General features: G+C 38.6%; 1 protein-coding gene across 15 annotated transcripts in view; it reads right to left on the reverse strand.

The window, feature by feature from the left end:
• Positions 1-17,501, reverse strand: part of Lrrc7 (leucine rich repeat containing 7) — a 444,829-nt gene that overhangs the window by 83,273 nt on the left and 344,055 nt on the right. For 12 of the 15 annotated variants that reach the window (XM_021197138.2, XM_029537669.1, XM_029537671.1 and 9 more), the window contains 6 exons: positions 13,119-13,248; positions 11,783-11,898; positions 7,499-7,568; positions 5,736-5,835; positions 3,175-3,299; positions 1,057-1,305 (listed from right to left, as the gene is read on the reverse strand). In XM_021197138.2, coding sequence (XP_021052797.1) covers positions 1,057-1,305; positions 3,175-3,299; positions 5,736-5,835; positions 7,499-7,568; positions 11,783-11,898; positions 13,119-13,248 — 790 coding nt within the window. The remainder of the gene's footprint in view (positions 1-1,056; positions 1,306-3,174; positions 3,300-5,735; positions 5,836-7,498; positions 7,569-11,782; positions 11,899-13,118; positions 13,249-17,501) is intronic. The other 3 variants (XM_029537679.1, XM_029537683.1, XM_029537675.1) reach the window with 1 other exon arrangement.

Genomic DNA, 17,501 nt, shown 5'->3' on the forward strand with positions numbered 1-17,501 from the left:
GAGGTAAAATGCTTCACAAGACTCTTAGCATCTAAATACAGTACATTAAATGCAAATAGCTGCTCAAGGCATTGAAAGACCTTGAAAATTCAGTAAAGAGAGAATTATTATTATAAGTGGGCATTCAGAAATGGTGTATTGGATTCAGACAGAACTGTTTCTCATATATTATATTATATATACATAATATAATATACATAATCATCGAATTTGAATTTGAGAGTAAATTCCAGTAAGAGAAACAATAGAGTTTTACAGTGATTATTAAATATCATCTTATTCTAGAAATTAATGGAAATTAATTTTACAGAGAAAAGGAAACAGGGCAGTTTTAGTCAGGAAGGTGCATTCTCAGCTTGTCTTATATTGTGGAAAGAATATAAGACACAGAATGAGAATCTAGTCCATTACATGTGGGTGGTAACATTTATAAAAATGTTGTGTTTTCCCTCCTATCAATTACCCTCCTAAGCCCCCATCTCTGGGAAAGGAAACTCCTCCCTGCCATACCTTCCGACCCTATCTTCTCTTACAGGAATTCATATAATTTGCATATCCAAATTAAGGGAAACTGCTGCCGGTGAACAGAAGTCTCTGCTCAGAGTCCATTCCCAGCAAATCTCTGTTTCCACCTCTGGTGTTTTCGAGTCAGGTTTTTATCTAGTCTCCTCAAGCTAACCCTGAGAAGCATGCATGTTCACGGGAGGACAATTCTAATCCTTTCCAAAGTCTGGTCAGCATTCTCTCAGCTTGCAGTATCCCGCACGTTAAAAGAAAGAGCCAAGAACAACAAATAAAAGCGAAGCCCCAACTTTAAAGCCATGCCAGATAACCCACAAAAGGCACCTTAAATTGATGTCCCCGCCCTCTGACTCAGGCCTCCCCACCTTTTGCCAATGTCCAGAATCTAAAGATAAATCGTATTCAGACACTGGCAATCTGAAGTGTGCTGTGCGACCAGCAGTTCTCATCCATAACCATGCAGCACATACCCCATAAAGCACTGATCCAGGGAGCCTCTACTGGGCTTCTCCTACCCCACACACCTAGGCCTACCTGTCTGCCACTTAGAGAGGGAAGAGTGGTGGACTGTGCTGCCACTGGCAATGGAGCACACATGCTCCTCTCCTGCTGGAGGCCACTTATACAACCCCATGCCAGCTGGGGGTCACTCTGGGGGACGGGCATATCTTGGATCTGCTGATCACACCTGGCCCATGGTGTGCAGCAATCGCCAGACAGCCTGGCAGGTTGGAGAGTAATCCCACGCTGGCCCCTGTCCCAGGGGGCTTGGCAGGAGAGAGCCTGTGGGAGAAGGAATCTCCATTTTCTGGGAGAAACAGGAGCACTGCAGCAACACGTTTGCTTGATCATTTTGTACTCTTGAATAGTTTTTTTTTTTTTTTCTTTCTTTCATTCTGGGCAATGCATTTAAAACAGTGAATTTTACTTCCATGTAATAAGACAGCATAACATGAAGCCACGGGGGCCACCTTCTCCCACAATGAAGCATTCACACACACTGTACACACTGCAAGCAGGGCTTTTGTCCCATTGAAAGCTGATGGCATAGGCCCATGGTTCCTTTTTAAATTTCAGGTCGATAGAAATTAAATGGTGCTAATTTTAATGTACATGTAATGAACCAGAAGAACATGAGCTGTTAAGACTCCAGGGTGTTCCATTCATCATCTTCCCTTGATGATGTACCTACAAATGTTTCTCTTCTAATTTGTCTGATAGCCAGTGGCATCAGGAACAGCCAAATTAGTCAAAGCCAAGTAGTTTGAGATTTTGGAAAAACATTGTTTCACCAAAATGCAAATAAACATGAATGTAAATAAATGCAGAAAAAAAAACCCACTCTAAAGCACATGGAACCCACTATGAGTCTAGAGAAACCAGTCACATAGCACACAAACAGGGACTCAGAATTATCATCTCCAATTACTGTCTCTGTTTCTGTATCCCTTGCTTTAAATCAAGATATCTATGGAGCATATTAAAGGTATTTTCTTTTGGATCTTTGATTATATAATTTTAAGAGGAAGTATGTAGTTATTTTCAAAATTCAGTGAAACACAAAAATATAATCAAGAGTCCAACACAGAATGCATCACCCAAATGGATCTTGATTTAATCAAAAATCATTGAAAGGGAAAACTGAATTGTTTCAAAGGCTCTTATCCAGTTTAGCATAATTATCTTCTAAGACATCACAAGTTTTAAAACATGTCTCTCTGGTTGCAAGAGAGCAATAACTAATCATTCATAAATGTCTTTTCAACCAAAAAATTTAAATGTAAGCCTGCCATTTTAGATTTGTGACTCCATTTTGAGTTTCCCATGATGACTCAATCATCACGAATAATGGTTTAAGAAAACAGGAAATGTTGTAAGGTAGGAACATGAAACACACCACATCATCTTGACTTATTAATAAGGTGCCTACATAGTTACTTAGGTCATTAGTCACTATGAGTAAAAGCTGTTAGTATTTATGACAGTTTTAAAAAAGTGCAAAAAAATTAACGAGAGATTCAAGATGACATAACATGAAAATTAAGTGTTAATGAAATCTCAGCCAATTCTGATATTTGAAAATTTAAATAATGGAAAAAAATAGATTAAAAGTTTAACCTTGTTTCTTCATTCAGAATAGCCACAATAAAAGATTTCTTTTAAACACAGTTTTAAAGAAAAGAAGTTCTTCTCAAACACCCTAGTCATGTAGAAGGCTTTAGGGATGCAACTTTAGCATGCTGAGCAGCCTGTCTGCCAATAATACAGACACAAATGTGTATTTTGGCTGGTGCTATATCCATGAAGCATGGCCCAGTGAAGGAAAGGATCATGGCAAAGTGTTACAGCAGAGTGAGGACTTTAGGTGACCTTTCTCTCACTTTCACCTTGAATCTCTCTCATGTTATTATACTGGAGGGTGTGTGGAGGGGGAAGTGCAAATCAGACTTGCTCAGTCAGAACCAGGACATTCATATCATTCTGAATCACACCAATGTTGCCCAAACACTAGCCCTCTACACTGGGTGTGTTCATGAAAACAGATATGACTGCAACCTTCCAGAGAGGTCACTCAGTGTATCCTTCCTCTATCTGAGTAGTAACAGTGGACAGATAAGAACAATAACAGAGAAACAAAGGCCAAAAGTTCACCTTAACTTTCCCAGCACTTTCGTCATCTTCTTTTTTATCCTCAAATTCAAAGGCAACAGTCATGCGCTGTTGTCTCTGCTCCTCCCACAGGGTGGGGTTGAAGCTGTCGCTGTCTGACTGGAAATCTATGGAGTCCAAAGTATTAATGCTTTTCTTTTCTTTTATATACACAATGTATTTAATAAATTTAATATATTATGAAAAAAGAGACAGCAAGCACCACCAATGATTACAATAAATACATTTAAAAGGACATGGGAAAGAAATATTGAGAAAGAAGAAGGGAATGGAAAGACAGGAAGGGAAAGTAGAAAATTCCTTTTTACATTTCTTATGTGGTCTTGTGCATTTATTTTACTGTTAGTCATGAGGGGTTGAGAAGTTTCCTAGCATAAAAGTAGGCTTCCCTAGGCTAACAGTAACAGCATGGAGATTGATTGGAGCATTCCAGTCTCTGCACTCCTCACAGCAGCGGAGGAATCACACTAACATCATCCTTGGTGTGGAAAAGCTGGCTGAGTTTTCAGATTCTGATCTAGGGCTCTCAGGTCTCAGGTCCTATTCTGAGTTGTGATGACTGCATAACCTGAGCCACATTAAAACCAAACAAAGCAAGAAATTACACAGCAGTGAGTTTTCAGTAAAATGCCCAGTAATCTGAGTTTCTTGCTGGTTCTTTGTGTGTGGGAAGTGTATGTGACTGGAGTAACCTCATTTTGAAGGTAGGGGTCAGTTCAGTTTCATTTAACTTGAATGTGTCTCAAATAAGCAGGGAAAATTTATAAATCCCTAATTTATATCAAAATGTTGTCTAATGCTAAAATCTGCTTAGTAACACAATAGTGAAAACTGCAGGGAAACCCAGGTACAAGTGCTTAGTTGAGGCTAAATCATGTTCCAAAGAATTTCCCTGTCATATCTTTCTTTGTTTGATAGGATTCTTAGAATTAATTTACTATTTTCTTTTTCAACAGACAGAAGTTGGCTGACTGGGTTGAAGTTCAAATATTATTTTCTAATTATTATACCAAACTTTGTCCTTTAGTAGAGGAACAAACAGAAAATCCAAGACAGCAAAGACAAATGCCTTCATATCTCAGGCCACCACTGCTGACCTCACAGCCCAGAAGTAACCAGGGGTTTAGGCAACACACTGCTTCTCAGGGATGACTTATGGATCTGGGTTACTTTTGATCTTTTCTTTGCATTATTTCCAAACCCAGAGATGTTGCAAAGAAGAGGAAAATAAATCCAGATTAATAGAACAGTCATTTCTTGGTTCTTTATGGTACAAAAACTTTGAAGCTTTTATAAAATCAAAAGATTAATTTATGTAAATGTGAAAATTATATTCTAAAACAACCTTCCTTTTTCCTATTTCTGCAAGTGAGAAGTATCCTTACATATTCCCCAATGATTCATTCACAACTGGACGCCAGAAACTGAAGTCATCTATTATCATTATTTTGAAAATGAAAACACACAGGCAAATGGTTCATTGTACAGGTTAATTTCAGACAGGGTGGGTTTATCTGTGGCTGTATCAAAGTGGGCTCATTGTTCTAAGAACTACCATGACTTTGCATGACTACAGAAAATACATTCTAGTCAGTCCTGTTTCAAACAGGAAAGGCAGAGTGAGGACTTTTTAAAGATATGTATAAAAGTGTGATCACAGGTTGGAAGATTTATTGTAACAGATGTGGATTTTTTTTTTTTTTTTTTTTAGAAAGTATCTTTTAATTATAGCTGCTGACATCGCTTAGGGAATCTCAATGTAAAGATGAAAATGCCATTATTGTAAATCCCATCCTAGGACTATCTCACCTATAGGGATCCAAGATCACTGCACTGATATTTAAAATATGCTGTGAAATATATGATCACAAGAGAAAACGACCATCCCCAGCTAGTCTTTCTTTTTCTTTGAAAACTGTCTTTCTTTTTGCTGCTAGTAGCTGAGCACAACATTTGATGACCAGGTCCCATACCCTGCAGCTTAATCTTTAAAGAAGTTTCTGTAGAGTGCCGATATTTCTTTCACATTTCTCTTTGGGGTCTATGTGTGTGCCTGTGTCTGTATGTTTGTGTGCATTTAGGTACATGTGTGTACGTGCAAGTGGAAGCCAGAGATCAACAGTGTCTTCCTCATTTCTCTCTACCTTAACTTTTAAGAAGGCATTCTCACTTGGGACCTAGGGCTCACCAATCAGGCTGTGCTGGCTGATCAGCAAGTACAAGGCATCCTTCAGTCTCAGCTCCCCATCTTTGGGATTAAAGGCTATATGTCACTGTGCTTGGATTTTTACACTGATGGTATGGCCTGAACTCAGGTAGGTTCTAATGTTTGCTTAGCAAGCACTTTCCTGAGCTATCTCTCCTGAAGGAGCCATGTCTTTGGAATCTTAAAATATTACAGCATATAGACTCAAACTCCCAGATGACATCGTATGGAGTTTTATTTTCTGTGAACCAGTATTCCTGGATAGAGATTAGAATTAGACACTCTTTTTTATCCACAACATCATAAACATTAAAGAATGTATTGGTTGACAGCCTACCTTCATCACCACGGGGCTGCTGGGGAAACATGTAGTTGGTCAGTACCCTTTGCTTGGTTTCTGGATGGGCTTCTGTTTGTAGAGGGATAAGGGCCTTGGACTAGAATCAATGAGAACAAGTTAGATGAGGAAATTAGTCAAGATTTTATACAAGAAAATGGCCAATAGTCTGATCTTTCAGAGATGAATGGGTAAATTGAGACACCACAGATATTGCTGAGACTCCAGATTTTAAAGTTTTCATGTTTTGTTGTCTTTAGTATATTCTTACAAAGCTTACCAAAACCTGTTCAGCTATACACTTCAGTTCTATCTTGAGGAGATCAGAGAGTGCTAAACTAACTGTTCAGCAGAGTGAGTGTTTGGAGTGGTCTTGGGCATGCATTCCTTTTTACGGGTTGTGTTCTAGGCAGATATGTGGTATCTGCACTTGCTATTGAGCAAGGCACACCCCACATATGGATAAAAGCTGTGCAAGTATCTGATGTTTATGCTGAATTTTTATCCTCCATCACTAATTTGATATCAGAAATACCATTTTAAAGGTTTTTAGAACTCAGGTATTATTTTCATAAGAATAGCATAAAGAGTACTTAATAGGAAAGACAGAAGGCGTTTTGAGGTACTATTACACCTCATGAAGCTGTCTAAAGACATTAACTCACAATTTTAGTTAAATGGAGCAGTAACTTTCTGGTTATTCTCCCACCAGAATAATACTTTGATAAAGAAATTTTCACAATGTAAGGCTACTGCCCCAGCAGCAGAGTTCATAGACTCTGAAGATGACCATCTGGAAGGACAGACCAGTTCAGAGGAGGCCATGAGAGTTTGGATGACAATCTGACCTTTGACCAGCAAATGGAGGCAAGGCCTGTGATTAGCTGAAGAAATGCCAAAATTCTTGTGTTTACACTATACATTTTGTAGGAGTCATTTTTAATTTTTAATAGAAGTACCCAAATAATTGAAATATATACTTGATGCCCAGGGAATATTGATATATCAAACCAAAGGTGTATTGTTTTTATTTGGCCATTCATGTTTTGGGGTGTGGATTTTTCAAAGATTTAGGAACACGAAAAATGATTAGAAGTAATCTCTGGTTAAAAGACCCACAGCTGCTTTTGAGGCAAAGCACATGTCTCTGTTTTCTGTTATATATATATTTTTTTAGTTAATAAAATTATTCATTAACATGCAACCCCTGATTCCGTTCTAATCTATTTTCATGAGTATATAAAAATATTAAGATAACCACAAAATACTGAATATAGCTATCAATATATCAGCAAAGGTCTTGAATAAAGTTTTAGAATCAAGTTGATTATAATTAAAAACAGTGAGGAAAAAGGAAGATAGTGGCTAGCAATTCCCTCTTGTGGGGATTATGGTAATGGTTTTTCATTTTTTACCTTCAGAGCTATAATTAAGCATATCCTCTAAGGACATGTGTACCACCAGGATCTGAAAAGCCATATAAACCATCCATTGTATGTTGTATCTCTGAAAATGAAGTAAGTATTGAACCGAGGTATTTGGGGAGCATGGAGATCATGACATTGTTTCACGTACAGCAGTATGTGATGGAGCCTTTGCACAAGTCTTTCCTCCAGGCATAAAGAATCTATACTTTATAATAGTTGTCAAGGGTGTTTACTGGGACTCAGAAATCCAGAGTTTCAATCACACACACATTTAAGGAATATGATAAATCATGGCATAAAAGTTTTTTTAGTTTATTATTATTATTTTTATTTTACCTGATTGTCAGAAAGCCACAATGCTGCCAGCTCTTTGAGTTTGGTGAAAGAGAATGGCAAATTCTTCAATCTGCAGAGACAAGAGACATCTCATAGCACAGGCACAGACAGCAAAGTTCATTTCTAGGAACTTTAAACATACTACTGTGTTGGTTAATTGCTCTCTTTAATCCTTTCTCCTGAGTGCTCAAACAATCTCAAAAGAATATCTTCCTTCCTTTTATATTGGCGTGTGTGAGTTTGTGCATGTATACGTGTGTGTGTGTGTGTGTGCACATTGTGCATGTGTTTGTGTGTGCATGTGTATGTGTGTACTTTGTGCCCACACACGTGTTTGTGTGTGTGTGTGTGTCTGTGTGTGCGCACATAAGCATGTGGAAGCCAGAAGACAAGTTGTAGTTTTTGTTCTCCTCCCACCATGTAGGTTCTCAGGATCAAACACAGGTTATCAAATTTGGAGGCAACTGTCTTTACCTTCTGAACAGCTCCCAGGCCCAAGACAATGAAATCTTTCTAATCCTTCAGTTACTCCCATAAGTCTCTAGGTAACATAAAAATCTTCTTAGCCCTTACAGTAAGGCTCTACAGTGTGCACCCTGGGGCTAGGGAGATGGCTCAGCAGTTAAGAGAACTTGTTGCTCCTCCTAGGACATGAGCTCAGTTCACAGTCCTCTCACCAGGCAGCTCACAACTGCTTTTAATTCCAGCTTCAGGAGCTCTTCATACATGTGACACCACACACACACACACACACACACACACACACATACACACACCACATACATACATACATACATATACACACACACCCCACCCCACCCCACCTCACCCCACACAAACACACCACATTTACACACACTACACACACACAAACACACACCCATCACAAATACCACATACACACACACACACACACCACATACATACATATATACACACATACAAACACACAGAATATTAAAAATCCAATGTGTACACCCAAGGTGGCTTCCACTGGCATACATAAACACACATATAAATAAAAAATAAAACTAAAATCTTAAAGCCCCTAAAGCCATTCTTACACCCCAGCATTGATCATCTTTTTCTCATAGCTGGAGTACACAATGATGCTCTACCAACCCAGGAAAAACTTCTTCATAGCCCCTCCAGTTATGCCTCTCTACACTAAATCCCACAGTTCTTTAGTGCTTAAATGCTACTTTCTCATGAGAAAGGTTTTCTTGTATCTTATGTAAGTTACTTAATGTAGTCTAGTCTTAGGGTGCCTTGCACTTGCCTGCATAGAACATTTCGCAGACTTCACATGTGACTATTTTTGTGGTTATTTGTTTACTATCTAATATTCTCACAAAACTGTAGTTTCCAGAAGTTCAAGGGCCATGATGTCTTACATCTGAATCACTTCAGAGTTTCCAAAATGATGCTAATATCTGGAAAATGTGTGGCTATCGTCTTTCCTCCTTTGTACATTGCACAATAGACATTACAAGAGGGAATCTTTAAAAATAGCATTTTGGAGATAGGTGAAGTTTGGCCTCAGCGGTAGCATTTGTTTAAATGTGGCTTCGGCCTGTGGAAACCCAAAAAGAGAAACATCTGCTTCAGTGTGCTCTTGATGTCTTCAAACTAGTCTGTGATCAGTACCTTCTGGTCACCTGAGTGACCAACACCTCTGAGCTGTAGAGCTAGCAGCACAAACACACTCACAATAACATCCACAGCAGGCTCATCCCCAAACATACAAACATCTACACATAATGTGCAATGGAATTTCTGTAAGTCTCCTGGATACTAGTATCCTATTCACCAACTGACAAATTCACTTTTAGAAAAGTAGTACAAGATGTCATGATGATTAATAAGGAGTTAATTTGTGTCTAAAAGTAACCAGGTACTTTAAAATAATTTAGTAAATATGAAAAGAGGTTGGCCACCAGTGGAAACATTACTAGCGTGTGTAGTAGGCAGAGATCTTAGGGAGACTACCTAATTCTTATGAACTAATAAACATCTGTAAAGCATAAATAAGAACACAAACAAAGGAGGTCTTGACTCATATCATGGTTCTTTCCTGGCAGAATTACAACTTTAATTTCAAACTCAGTTACCCACACAAGTTGTTTAAATTCATTTAAGCTAGAAACTGTAAAATAAGATTTGTAGAGTGGGGTAATGTTTTTGATATTATACACAGTTAAATAAAAAGGTGCCACTAAGTTCTACATCAGTAAAACTCATCTAATATTCACATCATGTTCATACATGTCCCTAAGGAGTCATCACTGTGCGTCCTAATGTGTAGTACTGAGAGAAGAATATGACAGAGAGCTGGGATCTTGTTTCTTAATACTCTCCCCGTGGTCTTTTATGAATGAGCAGGGCATTGGCCAAGACCTTGTAGCTGACAGAACAAAACAGTCACTGTTTCTGGCTACAGTGGCAAATTCTACAAGTCCATTACATTTTAAACACAAATTTACAATAGTTGACTACTTACTATAGCACTTCTCAGTTAAGGTTTTTCTAAGCACCTCTAACTTTTCTGTGACAACACTAACTTTGACTTCATATTTCACTACGCACAGACCATACTCACCCCCGGCATGATTCATTGATGGAATAATTCACTGAAAATATTAACATGGTTGTGTTGTAACTACCATACTACAGGATAAGTATGACTAACATCATTTTTTTCCCCTGATAAGGTATTTTTAACTTCTGACTAGGTTTGGATAATCAACATATCAATACTTCTATCAGGTATGCGGAGAAACAGGAGAGAGATCAACATATCAATACTTCTATCAGGTATGCGGAGAAACAGGAGAGATGAATGGAAATCTGCAACTGCTTGGGGTCAGGGGTAGGGGGAATCTTTAGGAAGTCCCAGAGACCTGGCATAAGGGAGGTTTCCAGGAGTAAATGAGGGTGACCTTAGCCAATATGCCTAACAGTGGGGACATATAGCCAGGCAGGACCAACAGTAGATGGATAAGGACACCAACCCAAATTTATCCTGTCTAAAAGAAATGCAGGGACAAAGATGGAGTAGAGATTGAAGGAATGACCACCCGATAACTAGTCTAACGTGAAGCACATCCCGTGGGCGAGAGCCAATCCCTGACACTACTAATGATAGATACTCTTATGCTTACAGACAAGAGCCTAGCATAACTGTCTTCTAAGAGCTCCACTGTACTGGATAGCTTTGTGTCAACTTGACACAGCTGGAGTTATCAAGAGAAAGGAGCTTCAGTTGGGGAAGTGCCTCCATGAGATCCAGCTGTAAGGCATTTTCTCAATTAGTGATCAAGTGGGGAGNGCCCCTTGTGGGTGGTGCCATCTCTGGGCTGGCAGTCTTGGGTTCTATAAGAGAGTGGACTGAGCAAGCCAGTGGAGACAAGCCAGTAAAGAACATCCCTCCATGGCCTCTGCATCAGCTCCTGCTTTCTGACCTGCTTGAGTTCCAGTCCTGCATCCTTTGGTGATCAACAGCAGTATGGAAATGTAAGCCGAATAAACCCTTTCCTCCCCAAACTGCTTCTTGGTCATGATGTTTGTGCAGGAATAGAAACCCTGACTAAGACATCCACCCAGCAGCTGATGGAAACAGATGCAGATACTCACAGCCAAATACTGAAGGGAGGTTGGGGCATTTATGGAAGAGTTGGGGGAAGTATTGAAAGCCCTGAAGGGGAGGGGAACCCCACAGAAGGTCCAAGAGTCAACTAGCCTGGACCTCTGGGAGCTTGCAGAGACTTAACCAACAACCAAAGAACACACATGGGCTTGAACAAGACCCTGGCACATATATAGCAGATGTGCAGCTCAGTCTCTATGTGGTCCCCCCCAACATCTGGCCTCAGTGACAGAGGATGTGTCTACCCTGGCAGAGACTTGATGTGCCAGGGTGGGCGAATACCTGGGAAGACACTCTCTCAGAGGAGAAGGGAAGGGGGGATGGAAGGAAGGTCTCTGTGAGGATCTCTGTGAATTGTAGTTTAATTTTTGTTTCTTCATAAGAAGGGGGCTCACCTTATATTTTTTGTCTCTTTTACTCAGAATGTGACTCATTACTTGCTGCAAATGGCTAACCTGTGGCTTTGGATCAGAATTGACTAGATATTCTTATCTGTCACTATGCAGACCGGGTTGGCCTACAACTCACAGAGATCCAGCTGTCTCTGCCTCCTGGGTGTTGGGATTAAAGGGCTGTACCACCACATCTGGCTTCAACATTTGGCTTCATAACTTACTTTTATCAAGTAATTTACGTACCTATTATCACTTAGATTTAAGACACGCAGTCTCTGCATCTGCCCAATTTCTTCAGGAAGGAATTCTAGCTTATTGGAGCGTAGAGACATAACAGTGACATTCTTACAGCTTCCAATCTGCAGGTGGCAAAAGGAAGTGGTGTTTATAATGTTGTACTGTCTCTTGTACAGAATTCTCAAACAAATAAATGTGTACTTAGTATAGAAAAAGTATAGAAAAGAATCACAAAGAACTGTTACTGCATATTAGTTTCTCTAGTGTTCAAAACAATTTAGCTCTCTCTCATTCTCTTTCTCTCTCTCTCTTCCTTTCTCTCTCTCGTTGAGACAATGTTTCACACTGTAGTCCATGCTAACCCAAGATTCACAATATTTGTCAAGCTGGCCTGATCTCAAGGTGATCCTCTTGTATCTGTCCCCTGAGCACTGGGATAGTAGGAGTGTACCATCACAGTTAGCCTAGAGATGCCTTTATCATTTTAATGACTCTTAACATATGTAATGTGGTGTACTTATTGCCTTATGCTTTTATAATATTGCTCTTTACAATGGTGTGTGCCTTTAAATATGACAGTAACATGTATCTTATATTCTTTCATATATTAAAAATAATTTTCTTAATAATGTAAATGTTCAAACATTTGGTAGCTCTGTAGTTTTCACAAATCATGTTATTTTTCTACATGATTACTAATCTGTTTAAAACCAGACAGCACACGTATTCAATGATGCTCTTGATAATTCCTCAGAAAATCTAATTTTATGTCATATTATGTGGTACTTGCCATTTTTACTAATAATGTTTTATTCTAAAATAATGACATATTATTCTATCATTGTGGAAATCTGTAGTAGAAAGTTTTAAATTAAAAATATACTTTACATTTTTTCTGGACATTAATAAATAAAATTCAGTTTAGAGATAAAAATTAAAAGAATCTCTTCATGTAACCAGAAACTAAAATAGCTATAAGAAACATCAAGCCTCACAGACATAATAAAAACCTGCTTTACTTCAGAAGTAGAGATGCAATTATCCTGACTTCTATGTATAACTATTCCTAAAAGTAAAGTAAATAAATGATCCGAAATTGCATCCCTTAGCATTGATAAACATATTTTACTTTTCTTTACTTGCAAAATTTAGTCCATACATCATATGGAGTTCATAACTCAAAAAAGCAATTAGCATACATCTACATACATAAACAGATAGGCAATGCCTACATATTTTCTCAGTTCAACTCATAAATCTATCCTGCGATTGCACCTGCTAGGATTACATTTCAAAACAGATTCATTGACAGTTAATTGATAGAAACAAGCTTGCTTCTCACTTCTCTCGGCAACTCTGGGAGGAAATTCTCATCAACCGCTAATGTTCGCAGGCTGTGCAGGTAACCAATGGTGGGAGGGAGGGACTCCAGCTCGTTGCAGCTGCAGTCAAATTCTTCTAATAAAGATAAGCTGAGAAGTTAAAACACAGAGATAGACATCCTAAAGGTTACATGATAAGGAAAAAAAGAGGTTTGAAAAAGCCACATGTCCAAATTCACCAAAGATTATTAAACTAGAATGGCACAATAATGTATAAATCAATCTAGTTAGTGAGTACAGTGGAAAGGATCAAATGCCACCACATACATGACTGCATTTGTCATTTATCTGCAACCCTCAGGACGACACAAAAGATAGTTTACAACTTAGGTGGTGTTGACAACAGGAGGCTTGGATTGAGCACCTGGAGGGACAGAAGGTGAGGGGAACAGAGAAAAAGATGGAATCAAGGGTGAGCTGCTTCAGATTTTACTAAGTGCCTTAGAGACTAGGCTCCATTAATAGCTCCACTTTTAATAAGTGAATATAATATCTACCTTTAAAAGTCATTTTACAGATGGTGAAATTGAGGCTTACAGAGAGCAAGGAACATGCTCCCAGCCACACAGAGCAGCAAATCTGGGGGGATGCAATGGCACACAGCTTGCTTGAATCCATCATCCCATCTGTCAGGAAGACATGACCAGCATGGAGGTGTATGCTGTTTGAATAACACAGTATTTAAAATATACCAAGTTTTACACAATGGCTCAGATTTTGGTGCCCCTTGAAGTAATGGGCCTTTCCCTGTCCGTGATTGGCATTTGAAACAGAATAAGAGACAATGCCTTCAAATGGGCATAACTCTTGATTTTGTCCCAGTCCCAAGCATGGCACTCATAGTCATGTGGTGCACAACTTCTGAGGAAAGGCACCTAGAATTGACTGGTCTTCACATGGACACACATGCTTGCATTTCCCCACAAATGTAGTGGCATTCACATGAGCATACACCATCTCCCAAATTTGAGTGTAGTACAACAGAAATTTCTAGCACAGTGGAAATAACTGCAAGATTTGAACAGATCTACAGGAGAAATAATTAAACAGAGGAATGTTGACACCATTGTAGAACCCTAGGTAGGCTGTCAGAGGCTCTTCATGAGGGCAATGTAACCTACATTTCAGAGGAAATGACCCAGAAGAAGTGCTGGTGAGGTAGGGAATGTCTAAGATATATCATAACAATGAGACCACAGAGAATCAACGTTTGGAAACGGATCCAAACATCAACAGCAGCAACAACAACAACATCAACAACAACAACAACAACTACTACTTTCTCTTTTCTCTTCCTCTTTTTTTTTTTTTTTTAAACTGGGTTTCTCTGCATAGCTCCAGCTGTTCTGGAACTAGCTCTGTAGGCCAGTCTGGCCTGAACTCATTGAGATCCACCTGCCTCTACCTCTCAGTGCTGGGATTAAAAGTGTGCACCATTACACCTGGTGATCCAAACTTCTTAAGGATGATAGTAATCCATCAAGGAAAAGAAATATGTTAGTATGTTTATCATGTATATCAAAACTTGCTGGTCAATGTCTTCCTGGTAAATTTTCACAAAGCAAAATGAATCTTCAATTCTCAATGTTCTTAATGACCATGTACTAAGTAAATATCAGTCTTACTATTTTTCCCATTTTGTTATACATTCATGATTTTCTGCTAGAGTATTTAATTTCACAACAGACAGATAAAAGAAAGAGTTTTTGTTGAAAAGTCATGCACAGTGTCAAAATGCATGATCATTCCTATGGGCCCAGTTATAATGTAATTTGTGCTGAGAAAGATATATCTGATATTCTGATATCCAACCAGCTCCAGGCACAGAACTCTTAAAACTCTTGGTATGGTCAAAGGCAAGGTGTCTTTTTGTGTACTAATAAGAAGACTTATGACTGAGAACTTATAAGTTAACCATGTGATTTTAGGGTTGGAATGTCCAGCCACTCTTGACCTCTGGGGAGGGGAAAGAAGCCAAAGTTGATCTGATCACCAAAGGCCATAACCTAATCAATTATGTTTACAAAATAAAGTCTCAGTAAAATGCCAAAAGGACAAGGTTCATAGAGCTTCCAACTGCTGACCACATGAAGCTATTGGAAGAGGTGTGACAAAGAGGCACTAGAGTCTGCGTCCCTTTGAAAATACATTTCCCTGCACACATTCTCATGTGGCTTCTCATCTGTGCCCTTGCAATATAACTTACAGCCATTTTCTAATTTCTCTGAGTCATTCTATGAAAAACAAAACAAAACAAAACAACAACAAAAACCCCCAAAACAGTGGTCCCAATTCCAAGAACTACCTGTTTACAAGTGGTTAGTCAGGGTTTGTGATTGATCCCCGGTTGGAGGGCAGTCTGTGCGACTAAGCCTTTATCTGTGTCTTATGATTTTAACTAAAGAAAAATGGGTGTGAATTCATTTAAATCTTAGCACCTCAATTTGGTTCTACTGACAACTGAAGAACTATTTTCTGTGGTAAAAGACCACAGATTTCAGTTATCAGTCTTGTTCTTTGTTCAAAATACCATAGGAAAAGCACTTAAAAAATAGTACCATGCTAGCATAAAATTGGAGAATTCTTTTATTGAAAAGATACCAGTCTTTGCCCCTGTGCAGTAGTAGACAGAATGAATTAAGAGCCTGACAATTATTTGAGATCTTTGGATTATGAAGTAGAACTGATGGGCTCAAATTCTCATTCCTCAATGACCTCTAAAATCCCTAAGATTTAAACCCATAACACATAATGCCAGCTTATTTTATTAATGATTATCTGGTTAAAGTCACTAAAGGTGTTTTAATACAGGCTCTTGTATAAAATCAGTCATCACATTTTATCAGGTACTACTGGTATTAATAAAAATTAAGTATAAAGAACAGACCAAAATGACAGTAGAAATCTATGTCTATAACTTTACTTTTTTTGTGCCAATAAAACTTTATTTATAGAAGTTGACATATCACATAGAGAATCTATAATCCACTTTAATGTTATTTATGACTAGTGAGGCTATAATGAATGTAGATACTAATACAGGAACAAATGATTTTGAGCTTCATCTTAATGTATCTTTAACTCTTAACAGTAATGTGGTCCTTGAGAGCTGAGTGAACTCAAATGGGCAACACCCAATCTATACAGGTCAGACTCCATTAACACTACACAGCAGTCACTAGAAAGCATACCGAGGAAACGAAGCCTGAACAATCTTTTCCTGAAACATGCAGATGTTAAGGGAAATTGACTTAGTTAAATTTGGCTATTTCATGAAATAAAACTGCTAATAAATTATCAAGAATTGTTTAGTAGTTTGTGAGAAACACATAAACTAAGTCTATTTATGAAGAATTTAATATATCTGCAGATTGTTTGGATAGAGAGAAGGAGGGGGGGAGGGAGATCAGAGGGAGGAGGAGGAGGAGGAGGAGGAGGAGGAGGAGGAGAGACTACAGATGTAAAAGACTCAGACTTGGTGTGAATGTGTTAGTTTAGCCCAGGGCAGAGACCAAGGTTCAGACAGTGACTGAAGCTGTAGTCCTTACCCACTTACGAGCAGCAGAGGGGTATCTATCTGGTCAATTGTCAATTTTATAACTGGGTAGTAGAGGTGCTAGTAGAGCTTAGCCAGGTCTGTAGGGTCAAAGTGAACAGGAATGAAGTAAAACCCACCAAGCCCTTCTAGGGCAAGAGGGACATTGATTTAATTTTGTTCTACTTTTTAAAATGTGTTTCTCTTAACTGTTCATTAGTTGTATTCAATAATGGGTTCATCATGACATGCTCATACATGTATGTAAAACATATTCACCCCTTTTTGCTCTTCCCACCCGTCCTTTCTCAGATGGCCCTTCTACCTTTCCACTTATTCTTTTTTTTTAAAAAAAAATTATTTATTTATTATTATATGTAAGTACACTGTAGCTATCTTCAGACACTCCAGAAGAGGGCGTCAGATCTCGTGATGGATGGCTGTGAGCCACCATGTGGTTGCTGGGATTTGAACTCAGAACCTCTGGAAGAGCAGTCAGTTTGCTTAACCACTGAGCCATCTCTCCAGCCCCCCCCCACTTATTCTTTCTTAAATCCTAATTCTTCATACAAGAAAAAAAAATGTGATTTCCATTATTCTTATTTCAGATATTATAAATCAATTCACTTTAATTTGGCCTAGGGATTAAGTCTTAGATTCCATCCTTTATGTTCCCACTAAGCTTTGGTAACTTGTGGAGCTGATTCAAAATAGTGACAAGACATTAACAGACTTCAGTCAGATTAATTCTCTATTGTTAATGGAAGACACCTATTCATTTTCAGGTCTACATTCCCATCTGAGTTGG

Source organism: Mus pahari, chromosome 4 (assembly GCF_900095145.1).
Source record: "Mus pahari chromosome 4, PAHARI_EIJ_v1.1, whole genome shotgun sequence".
In the NCBI taxonomy this organism is placed as follows: domain Eukaryota; kingdom Metazoa; phylum Chordata; class Mammalia; order Rodentia; family Muridae; genus Mus; species Mus pahari.